Source organism: Cervus elaphus, chromosome 5 (assembly GCF_910594005.1).
Source record: "Cervus elaphus chromosome 5, mCerEla1.1, whole genome shotgun sequence".
Classification (NCBI taxonomy): Eukaryota; Metazoa; Chordata; class Mammalia; order Artiodactyla; family Cervidae; genus Cervus; species Cervus elaphus.
This window is the reverse complement of record NC_057819.1, coordinates 107366590-107390951: the sequence shown is the minus strand read 5'-3', so window position 1 is coordinate 107390951 and position 24362 is coordinate 107366590. Positions and strand designations below refer to the sequence as shown.

The 24362-nt window shown below is 52.4% G+C and overlaps 1 protein-coding gene across 1 annotated transcript; it reads left to right on the top strand.

Moving 5' to 3' along the window:
• Positions 1-415: 415 nt before the first annotated feature.
• On the top strand, positions 416-19107 carry USP22 (ubiquitin specific peptidase 22). Its single transcript, XM_043904095.1, has 13 exons — positions 416-736; positions 8318-8450; positions 10309-10422; positions 10858-10959; positions 11322-11491; positions 12600-12747; positions 13057-13162; positions 13256-13414; positions 14065-14191; positions 14957-15048; positions 15728-15790; positions 16259-16408; positions 16703-19107. The coding sequence occupies exons 1-13, from the start codon at positions 599-601 to the stop codon at positions 16743-16745; spliced, it is 1545 nt and encodes a 514-aa protein (XP_043760030.1). The 5' UTR covers positions 416-598; the 3' UTR covers positions 16746-19107.
• Positions 19108-24362: the final 5255 nt, after the last annotated feature.

The window sequence follows — 24362 nt, the reverse complement described above, 5'->3', positions numbered from 1 at the left end:
GGAGGTCGCGGGACTCGCGCTCCCCGGGCTGCGAACGTGCTGCCCGACGGAATGGCGACAAGTGGGCCGAACTGGACAGAGTCCGCAAGTATGTGATACTCTGCTTCCCACCCGGAAGGCCTGACTATGTGGAGCACCAGTCCGAACTCACCGCATCCGACTCAGCGGAACGCTACCGGGCCCGGCCCAGCAACCGCCCGCCCCTGCCAGCCAGTCCCTGCGGCGGCCCAGCCGGCGCAAACCAGCCCCGTCCCGCCTCCGCCCGCGCCCCTCGGAGGGCGGGAAGTAACCAATTCCCGTCAGAAGTCTCCTCCGCCGACCAATGGCGGGGAGACGGGGCGGGGCCTCCGCAGCCCCACCCCGCCGGGCCAGCCCTTGGGGGAGGGGCGCGCCTAGCGCAAGCGCGCCGGCCGCGATGACGTAGCACCGCCCGGGCCTCGGCGACCTGCAAGCGCCTCGCGGGCGGTGCCCGCCACTCAGTCGCGCTGCTCCGCTTTGTCCCGGGCCCGTCCGTCAGCCGGGCCGCCTGCAGCCTCGCGCCGCGCTGGCGTCGTCCTCGTCCCCGCCGGCGCCCCGGCCCGAGCCGGACGGCGAGGCCATGGACGCGGAGCTCGTGGTGACGCCGCCGGGCTGCGCGCACCTGGGCAGCTTCAAGGTGGACAACTGGAAGCAGAACCTGCGCGCCATCTACCAATGCTTCGTGTGGAGCGGCTCGGCGGAGGCCCGCAAGCGCAAGGTGCGCCCCGGCGGCGCGGCTCCGAGGAGGGGGTCGTGCCTCCGCCGTCCCCTCCCCCACCGCCTGCGGCCGGCGGGGGCGGGGTGGGCGAGGGCGGGCGTGGGGGGCGGTCTTTCCCGGGGCTGCGGGGTGGGAGGGGGAGGGTCTCCGACGTCGCCGCGCGGGGCGTGTCCTGGGGACCCTCCGGCGGGGGCGGGGCGGGGACGCAGCCGCGGAGGGTGCGGCCTGTGCCGCCCACGGTGTGCTAATTCTCCGCGGTCCTGGCGGGTGCTTGGGGGTCGCTGGGCCTGGCGGTCGGGCGGGGTTCCCGGGACGCGAGTACAGCCGCCACGCGCCTGGGGTGTGCAGAGACGCGCGCCGCTCAATTCAACTCTGGGCGCAGAGTCCACAAGGACGCCCGTCCCCCCACCCCCCATTTCAGCGCCGGGCGCCCTCGAGACGCAGGATCCACAAGACACCCAACCCCTACATTTCAGCGCGGGGCGCCTCCCCGGCCCAGATCAGCGGGGACCCCCGCCCCTCCACTTAAGCACAGGCCAGGGTTCGCAAGGACGCCCACCCCCCCCCCCCCTCATTTCAGCGTGCGGCGTCTCCCCGGCCCAGATCAGCAGGGACCCCCGCCGTTCCACTTCAGCGCGGGGCTCCCTCGGGTCTCAGGGTCCACAAGACGCCCTCCCCCCCCCATTTCAGCTCGGGGAGCTCCCGGCCCAGGTCCGCAGGGACGTTCCGGGATGCGGCCCCTCCCACCAGGTGTGCGCGAGCGCGGATGCCGAGCGCCGCTGACCGTGCGCTTGGAGTCGCGTCGCTCTTGGCATAAGGGGATTTACAGGTCACCTGTCGCTGCGCAGGAGCGGTGTAAAGAGGGCCTGTCTGACGGCACGGGGGGCCGGGGGGCCTCCTGTCTGACGCGGGCGCCTCCCCGAGGGAGCTGTACTCAGTGTCCTGCCTTTGGGCTTGTTAGCTATTTGGAAATGAGAAAATGGCGTTATTACCTCCTACCTGAAGAAAGTATGTTGTTTGGTGTAGGGCGATTTTGCATTTCGCAGCCCGAGGGCAGGCGCTGTTAGGCAATGTCCACCTTGAATAGCATTTTTTTATGGTAAAACTAACATCTGCTGACCACGTAGGGAATGTTAAGCACCAGTTTTCTTTCTTTTTATCAGTGTGGGTGTTGGGAAGAACTGGCTCTTAGGATGAACTGAAATCGGAGATAAAACAGGCTTCTACTAGGATGGGAGTGAGGTTCTTGCTTATGGAGTTGTGTGCCCTTAAAATAAATCACTTGGTTGATTCTGTTATAAAGGCGATAATCTTGTTACTTACTGCTCCATGTTGTTGGTTAAGATGTGTAATTTTTTAATATTGCTTCAAGGAGTCAAGTTTAACCCCTCGTTAACTTTGCCGAATTTCCTGAGGAAAGAGTCACTTTTTGTTGTTGTTGTTACATGTGACTTGGATTAATCTTCTAATGTTAATTGCTTAGTTTGAAAATTGTTGACACACGTCTGTATTACTCGCTAATGAGAACTTGAGCTGCAGAGAGACAAGTGAGGTAGGAGCCTCTTTCAGAACTCGGGTCTTGCCCGAGTCGGGTGTTGCCGGGCGTTATGGTCATACCCCGCCAGTGAATCCTTGTGTCCTCCATCCATATTCCCTGAATGTTGGGGACTCCGTGCACTTCTAGAATCCTGGTGGCCCAGCCAAGGAGGAGTTTGGTTTGAGAAACAATAATGTACATTTGGTAATTTGCAGAGGTTTCACAGAAGAGGTGCAGGCTTAGTAGTTTGGTTTCAACACTGGAAAGTTGCCTGTAAAATACTTCAACCTAAGTTAAACTTCATTGAGGTTGCTCAAAGAAGCTACAGTGAAGTCTCAGCTATAGTGTAACTACAGGAGTTCAAACCCTCCTTTAAGTAGAGGTGGGTTATGACTTCTGTATCCAAACTCTGCTGCTGCTCTTGATGGGAACGATCAGATTTGAGATTTGAGGACTCAGTACTGCTGTACTTTTCTGGCGTGGTACTTGCCACTTGAGGGATTGTATGGGAAGATGGAAACCAACAATGAGGACAGCAGGAATTTTCAGTTCCCCTGGCTGTTTTGAGTTAACCCAATCTGTATTATATTTAAATAGATATATAGACATTTTGGGGGGACAGGTAATGTTTTTTTTTTTTTTTTTCCTCCGAGGTAATGTTTTTTAAGCAATCATTTCTCTCTTTTTGAACTGTTTCTGTGATTCTGAAGTTTTCCAGCAACTTGTCCTCAAAAATAGCCCTTTCTGTAGTCATAAGAAGTGTTTTTACTGAACTACTTCACCACAGGTGAGGAAGCATCAGAACTCGGGCCATTACTGATTCTGGTGTAGTTTGGACAGTAATCTGGAGGATGACAAACCACTTTTGAAGTCTTCTCAGTACAACATTTGGTGACAGCATTTCTAATCCTTTGGGTTGGAAATCTCTGAAGGGTTTTTTGAGGAAAGGGGCTGGAGACCGTGTCTTTTTGTTTCTGGGTAGTCAATATTTTAGAACCATGGTTCAAGCCTTTGGTTGTGGTGTGGAAAGGGAGGCATTTCAGATGGAAAATGGTCTTATTTATCTTGAGTCAGTGTTACTTTACCATGTATTTTAGAAAAAGGTTTAACTCTAGGGTTCTTACTGGTCACCTCTTTTAATCAGTGTTGCTTCAATTCTAGAGTCTGAGATCTGAATGAATCTCTTATGTTTGAACTTTTTAGTAGAACTCGTCTTTGGAGAATAACAGTTCTGCTGTCACGGGCTTAGACAAAATACCTGGAGTGACAGCATACAGCATCTGGTAGGTAGATGGTAGACTTAGCTGTTAAATGTCCAGTGTTACTGACTGCAGTGACTAGTCTTTTTCAACCAGGCACTTAGATGATGGTGAGAATGCTGCAGACAGCTGTCTCCTGTTCCTTCAGTTTTGGTTTTTAGTTCATTTTTTTGGATATGTCCATTCTTTTAAGTAAAAGGTTTTCTTTTTCAGAACTTCTTGCTTTGAGGAATTAACTTCTGCTTTATTTATTGATGAATTAGTTCTTTCAGGTTATTACACCTGAGCATTGCAGCACTCACAGGGAGCAGGAGACAGGCGGTTCCAAGTAAAAGATCTAAAATGAAAACATTGTTCCTTTTGAGGTAATGTAGATTAACCTGCTGTTGTGAAAAATAGAGAACCTTGGGGGTTTATCCTTATGGTAACATCCAGCAAGACTAATTCACTGTTAAAACCATTTGCCCACGTGGATACAATCCACAGCTTTATTTCTGATTTCTCTGGTTTCCACTTTTGCTTATTTGTGTGTGTATTTAGTTCTATGCAGATTAATAACTAGTTTTAGATTCAGATTTTAGATTTACAGAAAAGTTATCAGAAATAATACAGATGGAGAAGGAAATGGTAACTCCAGTATTCTGGCCTGGGAAATCCCATGGACAGAGGAGCCTGGTGGGCCCCAGTCCGTGGGGTTGCAGAGTTGGACACGACTTAGTGACTAAATAACAGCAGAAACAATGGAAGTTCTAGATGATATATGAGAACAAAAAGTTATAATGAATGGGGAGTTGGGGCTGAAACAAAAATCCTATTGTTTACAGATGTGATTATTTAGAAAAACCAAGATAAACTGTAGGCGAATATTTTTTAAAAAGATGATACAGAGAGCTCCTGTATCAATCTCTAGCATCTCGCTGATGGTGAAGTTTTTACATTTCTGTGGTACGTTTTGTTACAAGTAATGCATAAGCTTGATATCTCATTATTAACTAAAGATCATATTTTATTCAGGTCTGATTAGTTTTTCTCTCGTCCTGTCTCAGGAGATATTTGGTCCGTGTCTCCTCAGGCTCCTCTGTTGCCTCTGCCACCCGGCTTGTGGGATCTTAGTTCCCTGACTAAGGATTGAACCTGCACCCCCTGCAGTAGCGTCCTAATCACTGGACCACCAGGGACATCCTTTTGTCTTTTCTCTCCCCTGTTTCCCCCTCTCAGCTCCTCTGGATTGTGATGGTTTTTCAAGTTTGCCTTTTGTTTGTTTTTAATGACGGCAGTGGTTTTGAGGAGTATTGGAGTATTAATCTGGTATTTTGTAGGATGTGTCTCAATTTGGATTTGTCTGATGTGTTTCTCACGGTTCACAGCTGTGGTTCCAGGTTTGGGGGGAATCTGGACCCCTGTTTGTGAAGGTCCGCGCTCTGTGCGGCAGGCGCAGGGTCAAAGCGCCCCCACCCCCGCCCCAGCCCATCCTCCCTGGGTGCTTCCCAGTGTGGATGTTGTGTCTCGGTCTCCTTGCCCCTCTCATTCCTACAGGGACCTGCTGAAGAGCTCCAGGCTTTGCCAGGATCATTCCTGAGTCTGGATTTGCCGGCTGCAGGCTTAGGTTTCATGTTTTGTCATGTTTTGTTCTATTTCCTGTAAGTTGGCAGCCAACTCAAAGGCTCCATCGGATCTGAGTTTGGTCTCGGGCAAGATCTGGAGTGGTGCTGTGTCTTTCCTGAAGTTTCTGCTGTCTTGAGCACCCATACTTAAGGGGTCAGGTGTCCAGCAGATGTTGAGAGGTGAGGTAGAAATAAGGGAACTTGGTTTCTAGGGAATGAGCTGACCTGCCTCATCTTAACCTGGGCCTGTCAGTCACTTGCATCACCTGATCAAGGTTCTAGGGAATGAAGTGGGACCAGCAGGTTACATGAGGTTCTAGGAGAATCGGATGGCTCCTTGGAGGCACTTGTAATTGACAGTGGGGAACGTGATCGAAATGTGAATTAAGGACTGATTGAGGTGGTCAGTACTGAGGTGGGGGGCTGGGTGTTTGCCTGAGTCTTGCTTCTGCCCAGGTATGTGGCCTTTGACCTTGTGTGGTCCCACATCTCTGGGGCTCACAGATTTCTCATTTATAATACTACCACTTTGTATTTTTATAGCGTTTTTCATCTTATAAAACATCTCTCACAGTATTACATTTTGATTTTGAACTCAGGTTACATTTTTTAGGTGGCCTTGGCAGTTAAGTTTCCTGACCTGTTCAAGGTTGCAGATTAAATGCCAAGTTTGGACCTGGAAATTAAGTCAGTCTGACTCAAGTTTGTGATCCCACTAAATTATTTGGGCATGTTTTCCAGCACCACCAAGTAATTGTCCAGTCTGCACCAACACCAACTGGGTGTCACACAAACCTGACCCAGTCTGACTGCCCACCTGGAGTTAGTGTCTGATCCTGCAGGTTCCAGCGGACACCCCCACTTCAATCTCCAGTCATAAGACTCTGCTTCCCTCCTGTAGCTCGCAAAGCTCAGGGAAACATTTACTCAGTTTTACATGTTTATTGTAAAGGTTATGAAGACCACAGATGAGCAGCCGGATGAAGAGATACTTGGAGTGAGATCTGGGGGACCCAGAGCAGAGGAGCTTGTGTCCCAGTGGGTTTGGGGTGCATCCCGCAGCACAGCGATCCATTCACCTCCCCAGAAGCGCTCTGAACACCATTATTTAGGGGTTTTATGGGGGTTTTATGGAGGCTTTATTATGTAGTCACGATTAACAGGCAGTGATCAAATCATTACACAGGTGTGGCTGATTAAATTATAGGCTGATGAGGGGGTGGAACTAGACATCAAAAATGAAAAGATAAGGAGCAGAAGAGGTTCTTGTTTACTGATGTAGCAATTCTGTATTGGTAACAAAGAAGTAGCAATTGATTGTCTTACAGTAGCCAAGTAGCCTAGCCTGTGCACTAATGAATGAACCATTGTGAAATGTTGATCACCCACAGCAGTCGCAGTCCCCTTCAGAACAGTCGTATTAGAAACATTGTTACATTTATGTAACACCATGAAAAGACTGTGCAGTGCCTGTGTTGGTATAATTTCAGAGTGGACTTGGGTATTTTCTGTTGTTGTTGAGTGTACAATCCATTACTTTTGTTACTCATTTTTATGCTCAAATCCGGACAGAATTGCCTCGGGGATTCCAAAAGCAGCTCCTATTCCTTCTCAGGCCCATCAGGGTCAGCTGGAGTCAGTGGCTTGTAAGAGGTGCGGTTTGTGTTTGTTTTTATTTGCAGAGCACCAATTAACCCAAGAGTTGTTTACTCTGGGGTATGGGGCAAATCCTTGGTGTTTACGGAAAATGGATTTGTGTTTGGGACTGCCTGCCAGTGGAGCCCTAGTTGTAAAATCTGAATCAGGGCCTTAAAATGAGCCCTGAGCATGGACTTTATTTGTGTGAAAAAGACTTAGTCACATTGTGTGTGTATGTGTTTGTTACCTCAGGCTTTCTTTCCCTGATCTTGTCAGGATGTCACCAGTTTCTTTCTAGTTGTAGCCCATCTGCCTGTGCTTAATTCTTGTGGTTCCCTTTTTGTGTAGCTAACATTCTTGACGCCTTTTTTCTTTCAGCAGATTTTTCTTCTTGAGAGGTGCTGCAAAAGAACAGGTGACACAGATTTGGATTTAAAATTCAGGGCTTAAATTTTTATCTGTTTTTTAGAACTTTTGTGTGTTTTAAGGGGAAATAATGTGTTAAACTTATGTACTTAACCTGGTATGTTTATATTTTAAGAGTCATGCTGGTCTTGAGTTTTTTCTTGAATTATATAAATAGAATTGGATTTTTTGTTTATTAAGGTCAAAGAAGAGTTTTTTAAATAAAACTGTGGTCATGCATTTAATGTATCCAGATTGATAAAAACAAGAAACACCTCTTAATCTTTTTTTTACATCTGTAGCCAAAGGGGGCAGTAAACAGATTCCAGGAGTCTGTTCCTAACAATATTTTTGTAAAAGGAAAACATCCAGGCTACTGGGAAGCATTCATTGTTACACATCAAGTAACCACTCTGTAACTTAAAACTTCCCTTGTGTTACTGAGAACAATTAGAATTAATTAATTTCTTAGATTGATCATTGGTAGAATAAATAGGTGATACAATTACTGTTTCTTGTATTGCAACATTTTAGAAGTCTTTCCCATGAACCTCTTACTCCTGTGGAATTGCACCCTGGAGCAGGCTTCCTGCTGGGAGAGGGGAGATACTTGGGAGGTTTGGGTGGAAGAGAATTGTTTACCACAGTGCTCATGATTGCTGAGGTTATAAAACTTCAGGTTTCTGTGGTCTAGTTCTCACCCACAAACTATTCTTTTTCTTGTTTCTGTGTATTGCTTTGATTCATATCCATCTTGGATTGATTATAGATTTGCTGTGGTCTTGGAACCTGGAATATCAAACTTGAAACGGTGTGCTGGTTACGGGTGCCCTGGGGGTGGGGGGCCCTCGGATGCAGAAGGACCTTTTCTGCTCCTGAAGCTTCACACGCTTGGTCTGAGTGGCTTTGAGTTGGTGGTTGAGACTGGGCTGAGTCCTCTTTCGAGGAGCCAGTCTGAACTAAGTGACCTACGTGCCTTTTGGGTCGATTGACAAGATTAAGGAAAAGATCTTTTAGGTGGGGAGACCTTGAGAGGAAACCCAGGCTTCCACTTCCTCCCGAGCTGTGCCTGTCGGAATCTCCTTGCTCTGATGTCTCTGAGAAGCCCAGGTTCCCAATTCTCTCTTCTGACTTTTAGGCGAAGTCGTGCGTCTGTCATGTGTGTGGCCTCCACCTGAACCGGCTGCACTCCTGCCTGCACTGTGTCTTCTTCGGCTGTTTCACGAAGAAGCACATTCACGAGCACGCCAAATCCAAGAGGCACAACCTGGGTAAGACCCTCCTGATGCACACCTGCTGGGCTTTGGGGTCATCTTCCCAACTTCCCGCTTTGACCTTCCACTCTCCCAGGAGCCTGCTCTTATCTGAAGTGGTGTGTGCTCTCCTTGGAACTCCTGTGGGGAGGGGAGAGAAACAGCCCACAAGTGTTACTGTCCAGCCTGCCTGAGGTCACGTGGAGTTGTGTGACCCTGAAGGATGACTCTCTGAAGAGTGCGTTTCCTGCAACGGAACATCGGAGACTTGTCTCTCCCTCTGAAAAGCATGGTTAGGTGTTAGATTAGGCAGAAATCTGTGAAGGCCTTCCATGCAGCTTTAGGTTATTGGTGTCATTATGGGGTACTGGGTGAGTTTAGCACTGTGAGGGGTTTGCCTTGTTGTTTGTTCATGGAGAGGCTGGAGGTGCTGGCATCGAGGTGGGGTTACATGAAGCTGAGTTTTGCTCCAGTCTTTATTTTCTGACTGCTGTCACTAAGTTTTTCTCTCCTTGAGAATTGTGTTTTCCGTCAAACGATGGTGAGGTGGTGAGGATTCCTGTAAGGAAATCGCTTTCACAAAGTCTAGGCCACAAGCCCTTTCCTACAACACAGCTTCCTTTGACCCAGTCTTCCTATGTAGAGATGGTGTCCGAACGCAGTCATTTCCAGAGGTCATGCTTCATCTCTAGCTGAGAGCTGGAACCGGGCGGGGAAGGGGTCAGCCCAGGACGAGGCGTTAACTGGCCTTTTCGGAAGGAGAGCCAATGACACTGATGGTGCTTCATAGGCTGTGGGTGGGCGGCCGCCCAGTAGGGCCAGCAGTCAGCAGTGGGATCTCCCCCGGAGGAACCAGAGAGAAGGGCTGATGGTCACGGTGAGGGGTGGGACCCTGTGGTGTGCGGTAGAGAACTTTGTGCTTCATTCCATCTGACTCTCAGATGAGACCAGGTAGGGTCTCACATGTGGGCTGCGAGTCTGTGGTTACAAGGGTCGTGCAGTCTGACTCTCAGACCAGACCCACGTAGGGCTCTCACATGTGGGCTGAGAGTGTCTGTGGTTAGGAGCCCTGCAAAAGTGGAAACACGTTTACACTTAAAAGACTGTCTGAAGAATCTTACTGAAACCCAGTGTTGCCTACAAAAGTCACTTTAGAAACGTGGTATTTGTTCATATTATCAGCCTGCTTGATAAACTCTGTCTCTATTTTTGCCAGAATGAGTCAGTTTTAGAAAGTTTGCTTTAAGAGACAAAAGCACAGAACAGGAGCAAGATCCTGCCCGTTGCTGTGTTAGAATGTGGTTTATGGAACAGTGTGTGTGTGTGTGTCCACTTAAGGTGCTTCAGGTTTACATGTTTATGGAAGAGAGTGTGTGCATGCGTGCATGTGTGTGTTGGGAAGCCCTGGGCACGGGTCCGGATTGTTGGCTTGGCGGCTGTGCTGCCTGCATCCTGGCACTGTGAGGGCTGCTGGGCGCCCGGGTCACAGAGCTCTGGTCCTGGGAGTCTCCATGGGCTGATAGGAATGCAAGTTTCCCTTGTTTCAAAGGAAAGGCAGAGGGTCCTGGTACCGAGGGGTTGGGTCCATTGTAAAGTACGGACATGGCACCTCTTTCTCCCTCAGATTGCTCAACCCTTGAGGGAGCTTCCAGGGAGAACTCACGTGCCTCACCTGCTGTGGACACACTGTCTGAAGTGGGGGCACAGCCTTTGGTAACAGTGGGATTGTCTGGTTAGAGAAACGATACCTAGAAAACTTAGGTGTTTGTGTCTTGAAGCATTACCTTTCAATCTTTTTTTTTTTTTTTTCTTTTTTTTTTTTTTACCTTTCAATCTTTAATTAAGTTTTGTTTCTTCTCTCCTTTCTCTTTTTCAGCCATCGAGCTCATGTATGGAGGTATCTACTGCTTTTTGTGTCAGGACTACATTTATGACAAAGACATAGAAATCATTGCCAAAGAGGAGCAGCGGAAAGCTTGGAAGATGCAAGGTTTGGTTTTCCGGAGCTCTGTGAGCCGGGTTATGACTTAGCCTGCATCCCCTGCCCGTCGTCTGTCAGGGCACGAGGGGAGGGAGGTGGGGGGAGGGGGGAAAAGCCCCCATCCCTACCTGCTCCCTCCTGCAAGCTCTGGAGGAGCCCGGGGAGGCAGGTGTGGTGCCTGGACCTGTGCTTTTGCCTGAGTCCCCACGGGCTTGCGGCTGCCGCAAGGGGTTCAGCCTTGCTCCCTCTACTCAGGGATTAAGGCCGAGGAGGTGCTGGTCTCAGGACCGCTGACACCGCTCTGAACAGCTCTGAACTGGTCTTGCTCTCCTCTCCTCTGGGAACGTGGCTTACTCACGGCACTTTCTCTGAAGGAAGCTCCTTTAAGTGTCTGGAACAGGGTTCATACATACAGTGTAGCTAACAGCACCCTCCACCGCTTAGGTGTCGGGGAGAAGTTTTCCACGTGGGAGCCGACCAAACGGGAGCTTGAGCTGCTGAAACACAACCCCAAGCGGCGGAAGATCACGTCCAACTGCACCATCGGTGGGTGGGCGCATGCCCAGTGGGGCCTCGGGTGTGTCGGGCAGGGTGGGGCTCTTCAGGAAGCGGGTGTGAGTGTGAGCGGTCTCCCTGGCCCTGCCAAGACTGCAGGGGATGCGGCATGGCTGCCAGCTTGTCGGGGAAACTTCTCTCTGACCTGTGCCCTTGTTACCGGAGGCCTTCAGGCAATTTTGGCAGAATGGTTGATGCTGAAGTTGGGGGCCGAATGCTGGGGGTCAGCACTCCTAGGGCCTTTTCCTATAAGAGGAGTGCAAGCCTTGGAAAGAGGCTCCATTCTTCTCACACGAGTGGGGCCATGGGCTGGCGGGGTCCTGATGCCAGCTGACCCAGCCCTCCGCCGCCAGGTCTGCGCGGCCTCATCAACCTGGGGAACACGTGCTTCATGAACTGCATCGTGCAGGCGCTCACACACACGCCCCTGCTGCGCGACTTCTTCCTGTCCGACCGGCACCGCTGTGAGATGCAGAGCCCCAGCTCCTGCCTGGTCTGCGAGATGTCCTCCCTCTTCCAGGAGGTGCGGGGAGAGGAGTGGGAGGGAGAGGGGTTCTGTCACCTCACCTGCGGTGGGCATCTCATACACGCCCCTGTCGTGGAACCACATGTTCTCCCTGAGAGGGTCTCCAGCCGAGAGACTCCCGCGTCATTCTCAGAGGCTCGCTGCTGCCATAGATGGGATGTGAGCAGCAAACGTTGGCCCCCTTGCCCCCCCAGCACCCAACCGTCACCTACAGCTTTGTCCACAGGGCAGTGGGTCTCGTTACCAGCCTTGCTAACTGTCACCAGAGGTCTCTGTCCCTGATGGGCTCGCAAGCTGACCCTCCAGGTTCAGGGCCCGACTGCAGGACAGAGTCCTGCTCCTCAGGTGCTGTAAGGACCCAGGTGTCTTCAGGTGTTGGCCCCAGGCCTTTGATTGCATCCTCTTATTTCCCTGTTGCACCCCGGCTGCCTGGAGCCTGCCTGACTGTGGTGCTGGAGTTATTCACCGTCTGGCCCTTTTCAGAAGTCTCCCGATCCCTGGCCTGGCCCGGCCCATCCAGTCCCCATGTTCCTGCAGCCTGCCAGCAGTGGCTGGCGTTACAGGAGTGAACAAGCTGAGTGGTATCGTTGGGCCAGAACAGTCTGGTGGGGGTCTTATTCAGGCACTGTTGGTGGTTAGTTCATCTTGTCACGTTGCTCTTTAGGCTCCGGTTTATGGGGGTACAATTTACACAGAACAGAAGGCACTTTTTAGTGTATATGTGTGAGTGTGTGTTTAAAAAAAAACTTTTTATTCCCCTTTGACCAAAGTAAAAGTGTTAGTCGCTTCATTGTGTCCAACTTTTTGCGGACCCGTGGACTGTAGCCCAGCAGGCTCCTGTGCCAGTACTCCAGGCGAGAGTTCTGGAGTGGGTTGCCATGCCCTCCTCTGTGTTTCAATGAAAGTTTGCCACAGTTCGTCACTTGGACATATTTCTAGAAGACAGATGGTGGGAATGGAGAAAATTTACATGCAGATTCCAAGTAAAAACACAGTTTGCATGAAAAGGAGAGGAAATGACCATCTTGGCCCACTCGTTGTCAGGTATGCACATGGGAGCTCTGTGTTGCTCCTGACGAGGCTGCCGCTCCTTCTCTCTACACAGTTCTACTCGGGGCACCGGTCCCCCCACATCCCGTACAAGCTGCTGCACCTGGTGTGGACGCACGCCCGGCACCTGGCAGGCTACGAGCAGCAGGACGCACACGAGTTCCTCATCGCGGCCCTGGACGTCCTGCACCGGCACTGCAAAGGTGGGGCTGCGGGGGTGGACCTTCCAGGGTGGGCTCTGCAGGGGTGTGGGCTGCGAAAGTGAGGGCCCAGGAGGGGTGAGAACAGGGCTGCTCCTAGACCAGTTAATAGACATGAGATAGATTTAGTGTCAGACTGATGGCAGGCACGTAGTCTTAGGGAGAAACAAGGGGAGAAAACAGAACATACGGCAGGTCCACCCAGGCCCTCCTGCTGCTGCCTGCCCTAGGGGACTGGCCTTGTCCCTAGGCTCAGCGGCTTGATGGCAAGCTGCCTTGGGGCCCAGGGTCACAGAGCCATGGTCTCCCCAGGTGATGATAACGGGAAGAAGGCCAACAACCCCAACCACTGCAACTGCATCATAGACCAGATCTTCACGGGGGGGCTGCAGTCTGATGTGACCTGCCAGGTGTGCCAGTAAGTGCTCCCCTTGCCCAAGGATGCTGGGGCCTTGTTGCTCTGCTGCCCACAGATCTGTCCTTGCTCACATGTCCCCCTGCTTGCTCCTAGCGGGGTCTCCACCACCATCGACCCCTTCTGGGACATCAGCCTGGACCTCCCTGGCTCTTCTACCCCCTTCTGGCCTCTGAGCCCTGGAAGCGAGAGCAGTGTGGTAAATGGGGAGAGCCACGTGTCAGGAACCACGACCCTCACCGACTGCCTGCGGAGGTGAGGTGGCCATGCCTCATGGGGAGGGGGGGCCCTCCTTGTGGCTGCTTGGGGAGAGTCCTGAGAAAGCCAGACCTCCCCAGGCCTCACGTTCCCACATAGGAGCTGACGGGGCACATTTTAAGACTGTATCAGTGGAATTGTACATCACATAATCTCTCAGGGTTGACTTTTCCACTTACCCTAATTCTCTGAAGACTCATCCAGGTTGCATGTATCACCAGTTGCTTTCTTTTAATTGCTCAGTAGTAGTCTGCAATGTGCACCGGTTAACCACTCGTTTGCTGAAGGACATCTGCATTGCTTTCAGGTTTTTCTTGGCCTTTACAAATAAAGCTGCAGTTAGTAACCACTCATGTACAGTTTTGTGTGAATGCTGGTTTTCACTTTTCAGGGAGTAATTTGCTGTGTCTTACGGTAGTTAGAAAATCATTACTTAGGATGAGAATTCTTTATGACAGAGAAGAGGAAGAAGTAGCCTTTTCCTTTTTTCATTGTAATGTTATAAGCGTCCTTAATTGTGCATGTGTTTAGGAACAAAATGAACCCACTGAAAATGATAAAAAAAACTTTTCTCTCTTTCTTCTCTTAGTATTCTCATCTTTTTTTTTTTTTAATAACTAAAAGTGCACATTTTTGACATGTTGCAGATTTACCAGACCAGAGCACTTAGGAAGCAGTGCCAAGATCAAATGTAGCGGTTGCCATAGCTACCAGGAGTCCACCAAGCAGCTCACCATGAAAAAGCTGCCCATTGTGGCCTGCTTCCACCTCAAAGTGAGTTCCCCGATCACGTCCCGGGCCCAGGGTGGGTGTGCGGTGCCCACCTCGCCTCTGGAGCACACAGGCTCCTGTAAGTGACTGTTCGTGTCTGGTGTCAGGAGGTTTGCTATGAATCAAAAAGGAATTACTTTATAACTGAAACAGGGCAGGTTACTCTGGGTAGGGGGTGGTTAGGGGTTTACTCCTCCTCCCCTCCAAATTCTTCCATTCTCAGCCCAAGTTTTCTGATTTTCTTTTTCTTAAAAGCAAAGATCCTTTGCAGTAAGGTCTAATCCCGGGGTCAGCATGCCTTCTGTGAAGGGCCAGTAGCAAGTGTGAGTCCTGTGTGATGAGCTAAGAAAGAATACATGGCAGAGCTGCTGTGTTTGCTCTTCTTGGGCGTTTTTTAATGGTCTCTGTTGCTTCTTCTGTTTTGTGACCCTTTAAAGGTGTAAGACAACCCAAAACCCGAGCCCTGGCTTGCTAGTGGTCCAGGGTCCCGTCTCGTGGGGAAGCGTCCGGTCTGGCAGGGGGCGCAGGCCGTGGGGCGTGTGCTCTGTTTCTCCTGCCAGATTCTGTGTCATGTCCATACCTGCCGTCAGGCCCATTGTGTCAGGGCTGGTGGGCTAAGCCCCGTGGGGTTTGTCGTCCTGTGGATTCTGAGCTCTGGCTCTGGGCAGAAGCGGGGCACTTCAGAAAACACAGAAAGGCACGTTAGAAGCCCCGGAGACACGGTGGGAGGAGCCCTAACCTGTCTCCCCCATCCCTCCGTTTCTGCAGCGGTTCGAACACTCAGCCAAACTCCGGCGTAAGATCACCACCTATGTGTCCTTCCCCCTGGAGCTGGACATGACCCCCTTCATGGCCTCCAGGTTTGTTCTTTGTCCATGGCTGGGCAGGTACGGTGCCAGGTCCCTGATGAGGCCCCAGTGAGCCCTGATATCATGGAAGCCCCTGACCCCTCACTGTTCTGATCCCTCCCCGTGTGAGGGAGGCTGGCCCCCGACTAGCTGTTGTGGGACTGGCTCAGACACGGGCTGTCTGCCTGTCAGCAGCATTTCAGCCGCAGGCACTGGGGTTGGATACAAATCAGCAGGGTGGTTTTGCAGCTGCAGATGTCATTTGTTTTCGAGTCTTTGTTTCTTGGACCATTTAAAATTTACCTTCACAAAACGCCTGGACATTTACTAGTGTGTCAGATGAGGGCTGCTTTGGTGGACGACTGCAGGGGGTGTCGAAGCAGCAGAGACCTGAGCCCATGTAGGCCGAGCCCAGGTGGGTCCAGTGAGGCTGACCCCCTGGCCAGGGGTGGAGTGGGGAGACAGGATGGGTTGGGGGAACCGTGGGTCCTGGCTGACTCCAGCTCGGTGTGGAGGGTCCATTTGGCCAGCCTGGGCCTCGGTTTCCTCATTGTAAGTCGGAGGCCATCTCTGCCTGAGGCAGAGTTTTTGGGAGAAGGCTTGGAAGCCACATAGGCGTGGCTTGCAAGTCCCTGGTGAGGGTGATCAGTTAACGTTTTGATCGAGGCTGAGTCTGCCGCTGTCCTTGCAGCAAAGAGAGCAGGATGAACGGGCAGTACCAGCAGCCGACAGACAGTCTCAACAACGACAACAAGTGAGTGGCTCCACCTGGCGGGCGGGCCAGCGTCTTGAGCGAGAGTGGGCCCTGGGCCTTAGGGAGGCCCCACCTGCATTGCCCGGAGACTGTGTGTGTGTGTGTGTGTCTGTGTGGCTGGCCATGGGGAGGGGATGGCCAGGCTGTGTGCCTTCTGGTCCCTGGCTGGCTCCCTATGGTGCTGCAACCACTCTTCTGTCAGGGCAGGGCCTCCCCCACCTGCATCTAAGCTCGCCTCCTTTTGCAGGAGCCTGACCTTCCTGGCACCTTGACTAGGCCCTATCTTCCTTTCCCATCCTTCCTGCTGGCGGCCGAGGGGAGGCTGCAGCAGCTCCAGTGTCTCCCGGGTGGCCTGTCCCCTTACCCTTCCCCGTCAGCGTTCATCCTTGGGCTGATGCCTGTGGGGACGGTGGTCCCGGGTGGTGACAGGGTTGAGTGACCTCCGTGTCCCTCCTGCCATCCCATCAGGTACTCGTTGTTTGCGGTGGTCAACCACCAGGGGACCCTGGAGAGTGGCCACTACACCAGCTTCATCCGACAGCACAAGGACCAGTGGTTCAAATGTGATGACGCCATCATCACCAAGGCCAGCATCGCGGACGTGCTGGACAGCGAGGGGTGCGTCCCGCAGGTCCAAGGTCCCCTGACCGCAGCTCCCCCTGTGCCCATCTGTGAGGCTCCTGCCCCAGTTGACCTGCTGTGACCCTGACAGCATTTGGGCTTGGAGTTCCAGGCAGCGTGGCAGCCTTGAGATTCCGCAGTGGCCTTGAGAGGGCTGGGTGGGTGGAACCTGGGGCAGGCGTCCTTCAGGGAGGGACCCCCAACCCAAGGGAGGGCGGGCGTGGGCTGAGGGCCTCGGCTCTGGGGGACAGGTGCCCCGGCTGGGAGGTGAGCTTGCCTTCTCCTCCACAGGTACTTGCTGTTCTACCACAAGCAGTTCCTGGAGTACGAGTAGCCCCGCGGGTGCCCCTACACACCTGGGGACACGCTGGCAGATGCTTGGCAGGAGGTGGGCCCAGGGGTTGGGGGCAAAGGAGACAGTGCCCGCGTGTCTCCTATGCCCCTTGGACTGCCAGCGGCTCCAGCCTGGGGGCTCAGAGCGGGCCGAGGAGAGACACGGGCCTCGCGATCTCTTTCTCCGTGAATTTGGGGTCTTGAGTGTGCGTAGCGTGGATCCAGGGCCCGGAGCCTGTGGAGCTGACAGCCCTGTGCGGCCTCCGGCTCGCCTGTCCTGCAGACGCCAGCGTTGTCCTGCATGCGGAAGGACCTCCCCGTTTTCTAGAAATAGGCGTTTTCTTATTCTCCCTTTTACTCTTTTCCATGATCGTGAATTTCATGAATGCAGTGATAGTAATGTAAACGAATTACCGAGTTCAGACTGAACCTTAGATCGTTTTCCCTTGATTCTGGAGAGTGGGTCTTGCTTCTTCACTGGTGCTGCTTTTGTTGCCCCCACCCCTTATCCCCAGGGACCTCCGTGTCCGTGTCAGACCCGCGGGTGAGGAGTGGGCTGGGCAGGGAGTGGTCTCCGTCTTCAAGTAACTCAAGTGTGTCTGGTGGTTTCACTGTTTCTCTCCTTGTGTTTCCTTCCTGGCCACCTGGCCCACAAGCTCTCCCAGTCGCTGCTGGGCAGCGGACGTGTTGGATGGCGTGGGGGGGGGCCTTGCAGAGATGGGGGGTGTTGCTCTGTTCCATGCTGGGGGTCTCTGCTTTCCGTTCTGCTTGTTTCTGTTGCAGCAGGAAAGACGGCCGGGACAGAGCCAGTGGGATGGGCTGAAGGAGCAGATGCACCCATCTGTCCACACCCTGACTTAGATTGTCCATTCTGAGAGAGTCCAACCTGGAGACGGGGACAAGCGCATCTGCCCTGAACTGTGAGGTCTACTTCGTGGAGAGGAACACATCCCCCTGCAGCGAGGTCCGCGGACTTTCCGCAGAGGGCCAGGTGGTCAGTGCTCCCGGCTTGTGGGCCCTGTGGTCTCTTTGACAGCTAACACATAGACAGATGTAGCTGTGTTGTGGAGAACTTTACATGAGCATGGAAGTGTGAACATCACATACTTTCCCCATGTTACAGCGTGTTAACTTTTTTCACTCTGTAAAGGTGTGCGCATAGTTCTCAGCCAACAGGCAGTGGACTGGGTCCAGCTCATCAGCTGCTTAGGTCCAGGAGTGGCGTGGTTGCCATGCAGGGTGAAGGTGCTGGCTAGGGTTCCTAGGCCAGGTCATCATACCCGGTGGATACGGCCCAAGCGCCTGCCAGGGTCACTCAGTTGTGTTTCTGTATTTTAGAAACACAAGTTGTTAAGCTTATTTTGAAACAGCCATGAGCATCGTCAGACATGCGGGTGGGCACCTGTACTCAGAAACCACCCTGCGTGGCCCGTGCACTATGCCTGCTCTGAGGGCCCTGGGCTGGAGGTGACTATGGAGCTCTGGGCCCGGGTCCTCCGTGTTAAGTGGGAACAGAGTGGACATTCTGGCTTTCTGTCGGATCAGTCTGTCCCTCCCTGCACTCCTTCTGGGCCCTGCACTCATGTCCATAGCTCCTGGATGGGGAGACAGTGAAGCCAGGTTTCTCTTTTCTAAATGTTATTTTTGAATTTTTGTATCTGGATTAATGCTATTTACTCCCTCTGGCCTGGTGTTTTGAGCACTTAGCTGTGTGTCTGCTGACGAGATCACCCCCTGACTGGAAGAGCCACGTGGGGTGGAGGCGGGGTGGGCGTGACGCTTCGGCTGTGCCGAGGTCCTGCCGTGATGTCAGGAACAGAGGCTGCGTTTGGGAGTCCTTTCTCTCGGCTCCCAATGCAACTGCTGGAAAGTTTCCCGTTTCTCACAACCACTCGCGTCGACATCCAGACCACGGAGGACTCCTGGGCGACCCCTCCCCCTGCACTTGTGTATCAAAGTGACTGTGTCTCTGAGACACCGGCCGCTGTGTTGACGCGTCACGGGGAGGCGGCGGCGCGCTCTGGGGTGTCCTGAGTTGGGGGGTGGGGGCCCTCCTGCCTGCACCAGAGCGCCCGTGACTCGCCCTTCTGCAGTGTGTACACTCGTGCTATCGTAGCTTGCTCGGTGTAGATGCTCCTGTCGTATAAAATTGCCGTTCTTTTGACAGTTCAGGTAACTGATTTGCTATAACTCTGACAACAAAATCATAAGAACAAGATGCCAGTGATCGTGCTGTGGATTTTACCATGGGGATGTCTCCATGTCCCTTTCCTTGCTGTTCTGAGGGACTGTTTGGCTCCTCTCCTCCCTAATGGCTTGTAGTCTTTCCTGTGTCGTAATAAAGCTACATTTTATTCTGAAAACTGGTCGGTCTCCCATTACTGGCAGTGCCCTGGGCCAGGAAGTCCATGTCGTTTGCATCTCATCCTGGGCATGACAGTGACTTGAGGAGCCTGGGGCTCTGGGCCATGTGGTCCATCAGATTTTGAATTTAATGTCACCTGAGGGGCTTTAAATGCAGGAATCCTTGGAGACTTTGAGCACAAGACCTGGGATGTGGTGCAGGGACACGCATGTGGGGAAGGCCACCCTGTTATTGAGTAGGTGGAACGTGTGAGTCAGTGAGTAGAGAAGGTCCCTGGCCTGGTCAGTGCTGTTTGACTCTGCGCTTGTCATGGGCTGTGGCCCCTTCACCCCATCTACCCTTCATTTCTGAAGTGTCCCTTTCGAGATGCGAGAGGTGCAGACTCCTTCAGTTCTCTCATGCAGAAATTCCAGGAAACGCCAGCAAGTCCGCGGGGCTCCAGGGTAGCTGTCCTTGCCTTACCCCACAGTCTCTCCACGTTAACCAGGACCACTGTTGCATCCCTGCAGAAAGGCACCCACCCCACCCCCCACTGCCTCCAGGGTCTTAGACCTTCAATCCAGAGTTGCCCAGGCTGGGAATGAAAACCTACAATGGGGTTGTTGGTATAAAGCTGTAGTGTTCCAGTCCTGCCCCAGCCTTCGCCCTCCGTTCCAGGGCCTGTGCGCTCTGACCATGGTCTAGTTAAAAGTGTGAAGTTGTCCTGGAAGTCATGCCTTCAGTGGTCGGGCTCGTGGAGCGACATGACCTGGGGAGTGTGGACAGACAGGGCAGGCAGAGCCGAGTCCAGAAGATGGGTCCATCCCACAAAGACAGATGCTGACCCCTGTGTAGTCGGCCGGCCAGCAGGTGGCCACCTGCTGCTGTGATATGGCAAGTGACCTCCAGGCTTCAGAACTGGTTTGGGAGCTGGGCTGGGCAGGCATCCCGCAGGAGTGGCTGGTGAGCTGGGCCTGGGGCCTGACATGGAGCCTGTTCTAGTGTCCCCCTGCTACCCCATTTTGATGGCTTCTTCATTTGTGGGCCCTTGGAGCAATGGCGTGGGGGCAGTGAGCCACCAGCACCCGCAACAGGCGGCTTTGTCCACCTGGTGAGTGTCCTCTGTCAGACTTCTTGGTGAGCACAGTCTGTTCTTGACCTGTGAGGTCTGTCCCCACCCACATCTTCTGTCACTGGCCTTTTAATCCTGTTCCTTCTGAGTCTTTAACTGTCCAGTGAGCTGTTGGTACTGCCCCAGGAGTCCACATAGGTCAGTACTTGTGGCCAGTCTCGTTCCTGACAAGGTGGCTGACCAGATAGAGTACTCAAGAGTTCTGCTTGGAGCAAGGACTTCCCTTTGTTGCTGTCCTTCGGGATGCCCCTCGGGTCCCTGGTCACAGGGTGCGTGTGGATGTTGGCGCCACCACGCCCGCTGCCCGTGTGTGTCCACTGCTGCACACTCACACTTGTGTGTTCAGGGCGCTCGGGCCATGTGGTTGCTGTGTCCGTGTCAGGTGCTCGGCCAGAGCAGCGGCTCTTCGTGTGGAGGAGGACGGCCCCGAGATGAGATGAGGTCAGTGACTCAGCTCTTCGTGTGGAGGAGGACGGCCCGGAGGTGGGATGAGGCCGGTGTGCTCGCAGCATCTGTGCTGGTGCCCTGGCGTCCCTGTTGGACTCTTGATGCGTCCTAGGGCTCAGTGGTCGTGCAGCGCGCTTGAGCTCCTGCAGGTCCTGCTTTAACTGGGAGCCATGTGCTGCCGGTGTGGACAGGTGGACTTAACATGCCCAAACGTGTCAGTAGGGCTGCCTGTTCACACGGGAGGTGTGGGGGTGCAGCACCTTGTCTTCCTGCTTCAGACCATAGAATCCCTCGAAATGCCACCAAATTGGGGGGCCTGTGAGTTTGGGGGTTTCTCATGTGTTTATGATTTTTTTAATTCTTATTTGCTTTTTTATTGGAACATGGCTGATTTACAATGTCATGCTGGTTTCTGCTGTACAGTAAAGTGAATCAGTTATACATACACACATGTCCACTTTTCTTAGATTCTCTTTCCATGTAGGCCATTGCAGAGTACTGAGTAGAGTTCCTTGTGCTTTACAGTAGGTCCTTATCCGTTGTCTAGGAGGGTGTATATGTCAGTCCCAGTCTCCTAGTTTATCCCTCTTTGTTTTCTACATCTGTGACTCTTCTGTAAATAAGTTCACTTGTACATTTTTTTAACATAGTGCTTTATCTAGTTTACTGTTACTAAAGTAGCAACTAGTCAAAACCAGTCTGCAGAATGTTGTCAGCTTGGGGGCCAGAGTGATGCTTCATGCAGTACTGAGATCTCAGGTCCATGCGTCTGAGGACTCCAAGCAGAAGCAGGTTCAGTGTGGCCCTGAGGCTCCAGCAGGAGGGACACTGAGGGCTCCTGCTCTGGGGGGGGTGGGGGGGGTGGCGAGCAGCCAAGACAGGACCCCATGGGAGGAATCGCTGAATCACACTGTGTTGAGGGAGGCAGGAAGGCGCACAGCAACTGGGGAGCCGCTCCCACCTGAGAGCATGACCGAGAGGGCGGGTGAAGCCAGAGGCCCCAGGGTGATCACAGCAACAACCACCCAACCAACTCAGCCAGTGACTCAGTGACTCGGCCCCTCACTGATGGCCAGGCAGAGAAAGGCTGGCCAGTTCCAGGCATGGAAACTTCATATCTCAGCCTCTGGTGCCCCATACAGATCTGGTGTTCAGTAAGAAAAGCACAGGATTCACAAAAGAGCAACAGCTTCCTGCCAAGAGACAGAGCAGCAGAACCAGAGTCCGATGACCTGAATGTTGAAACTGTCAGGCGGACAGTCTGAGTCATTAGGGTTAATGTGTTGAAGGCCCTTGGAAGCCGTGCAGAACAGATGGGCCCTCAGTGGAGTGGGGGGATCTGCTTGGAAGGACCTTCTAGGAGACACGATCATGGTGACAAGAAGGACACCCTTGACAAGCATGACAGCGCTGCGTGACAAGGGTGTGTACTGGCTTCAGCCTAGGGAGGAGGCGCTGGGACCACCCAAAGAGGGGGATGGGGTAAAAACCCAAAGAATAGGGTACCTCGGTGTGGGGCAGTACCCAGCAGTTGGAAGGGATGATAGTAACTTTATAATGAAAAAAAAAAACTGCAGATGCAAGCTTTCTCAGAGAACCCCAAGCAGGATAAATAACAAACCTACTCACAGCAGAAAACTCCAGGACACATTTTCAAACTGCTAAAAAACAGAAGAATTTATAGGCACACATTGCAAAGAAACAAAAGTGGGAATTCTAGCAGCTGTCTCATCAGAAACTGGGAGCCGGAGAGAGTGGAGCAATGTCTCTGAGATGCTCAAAGGAAGAAACTGGCTTCCCAGAATCTACCCAGAAGAAATTTCAGAAATGAAAGAGACTTTCAAACTGAATAAATTCATCACCTGCAGATGCACACAAGAAGTGCTGAAGGAAGCTCTTTGGACAGACCTGGGTCTGCACACAGAAAATGATTTCTAGACTTGAAGGTAAATATACATGGCGTTGTTTTCTTATTTTTAATCACTGTTAAGACACTGAGTTTCTAAAGCAAAAATAATACTGATGGATCATGGGCTTCAGGACAGTGACACGAAGATGAAGCAGCCAAAGGAACTGAGGCTGTTTGTGGGTTAAGTGACATCAAGTAAAGGTGTGTGTTGCAAATAGCTCTTGCAAAAATGTAGAGAGGGGTAAGCATGGAGACCAGTGTTTAGACAAAGTGCAGAGTGGTGGTCACCTGGGGCTGGAAGTGAGGAAGGGGGAGATGCTGGCCAGAGGCATGAACTCTCAGGGGTGAGACTGACACGCTGTGACACTGTGTCACATGAGAGATCATCTCACAGGGTCCGGAGGGTTGTGGTCAGGGGTCCAGGTGTTCCTGACGCCACGTAGAGCATATCCCAATGTATACATGTGTCGTGTGTCAACTTGCACAGTGTTACCTGTCAGTTACACCTCAGTAAAGCTGATCGTAAAGACGGTGAAGTGGGGCGGGCAGTCTGAGTTGGATCCCCAGAGCCCAGGCTGACCCACTGCCTCATCCTGGCCGGCCGGGTATAGCCACAGTAAGTGGCCACAGTGGGTGAGTGCTGAGTAGTCGCTGCAGACTCTGTCATCCCTACCTTCTCAGAAGAGCTTCCTGAGCTCTGGGCCTGGAAGACAGGGTGGCCTCAAGGAGGCCAGTGGGGACTGGTATCCCGGGAACTGGGCTGGAGCTGCAGCAAGCAGCAGGAATCAGATCCATCAGAACAGAAAACATGGATAAGATGGTACTTAAAAGCTTCAGATTTTCTTTCCAACTAGGAAACTCAGTCTTTTTTAAAAAGGCAGGGGGGAGAGGATGCCAAAAACCACATAAACTTATACAAAAGACCAGTGGAAAAACAGCAAAAAGATTATTTTTGCCTGTGGAAAGCTATATAGTCAGGCACACATTTCCCTGTTTTCAGCAGCTCCCACTCCCCGCCTACCCCCTGCTTCAGAAGTCTCCCCTGGGGTTCAGAGAGCTGCAGAGGAAAGGGGAGTCTGCACATCTTTGGAACAAGCCTATCGTCACGTCACGAGCACATCGGCGCAGCTCAGAGCTGTGCCAGGACTCTGCTGGCATCCAGCAGGGCTGCCCAGAGACGCTTGCACCAGGCTGTCCGTGTTGCCACAGGAGGCCCTCTGAACACAGGTCAGAGCTCTGCCTTTAGACAGCTGAAGCGTGTTTTGGCCAGCATGTATCCCCCCACTCTCAAGGGTTAAGGTCCTAACCCTGAGAACCTCTAAGCGTGACACTATTTGCAGGCTTACAGACATCATCAAGTGAAGTCATGAGGGTGACTGGTGGCCTTATAAAGGGAGATTTGGACAGAGACACGCATTGGCTGCTTGCAACCCAGGATGAGGGCGGGGCAGCCCTTCCCATCACTGCCAAGGCAGGAACAGCCCGACACCTGGGTGGGGAGGCAGGAGGGTCCAGAGCTGAGACTGCCCAATCTGGGAAGTGGACAGGGTCTGTTAACAGGGGATGGGGAAAGAGGGAGTGTCTTCTGTCTGCACCTCCAGGAATGTGTGTGTGAAACTTTGGTGCATGTAGGTGTGCCAGGCAGTTTGGGGAGATACAGGATGAATGGTTTGCATAATCTTGTGTTTATCTTTGTAGCTGCTTAGAATAGTTTTGTATTTTCAGGTTTAAAGGCTACTAAAATATAAGTTTCATTGCTCATATAGATATTGATATAAAATATATG

Bases quoted from the DNA above. Each gene is read 5' to 3' on its own strand.
- USP22 (XM_043904095.1), top strand. From the start codon at position 599: ATGGACGCGGAGCTCGTGGTGACGCCGCCGGGCTGCGCGCACCTGGGC. The intron at 12,748-13,056 runs GTGGGGCTGCGG...TGGTCTCCCCAG, and splicing joins CCTGCACCGGCACTGCAAAG to GTGATGATAACGGGAAGAAG. The intron at 16,409-16,702 runs GTGCGTCCCGCA...TCTCCTCCACAG, and splicing joins GACGTGCTGGACAGCGAGGG to GTACTTGCTGTTCTACCACA.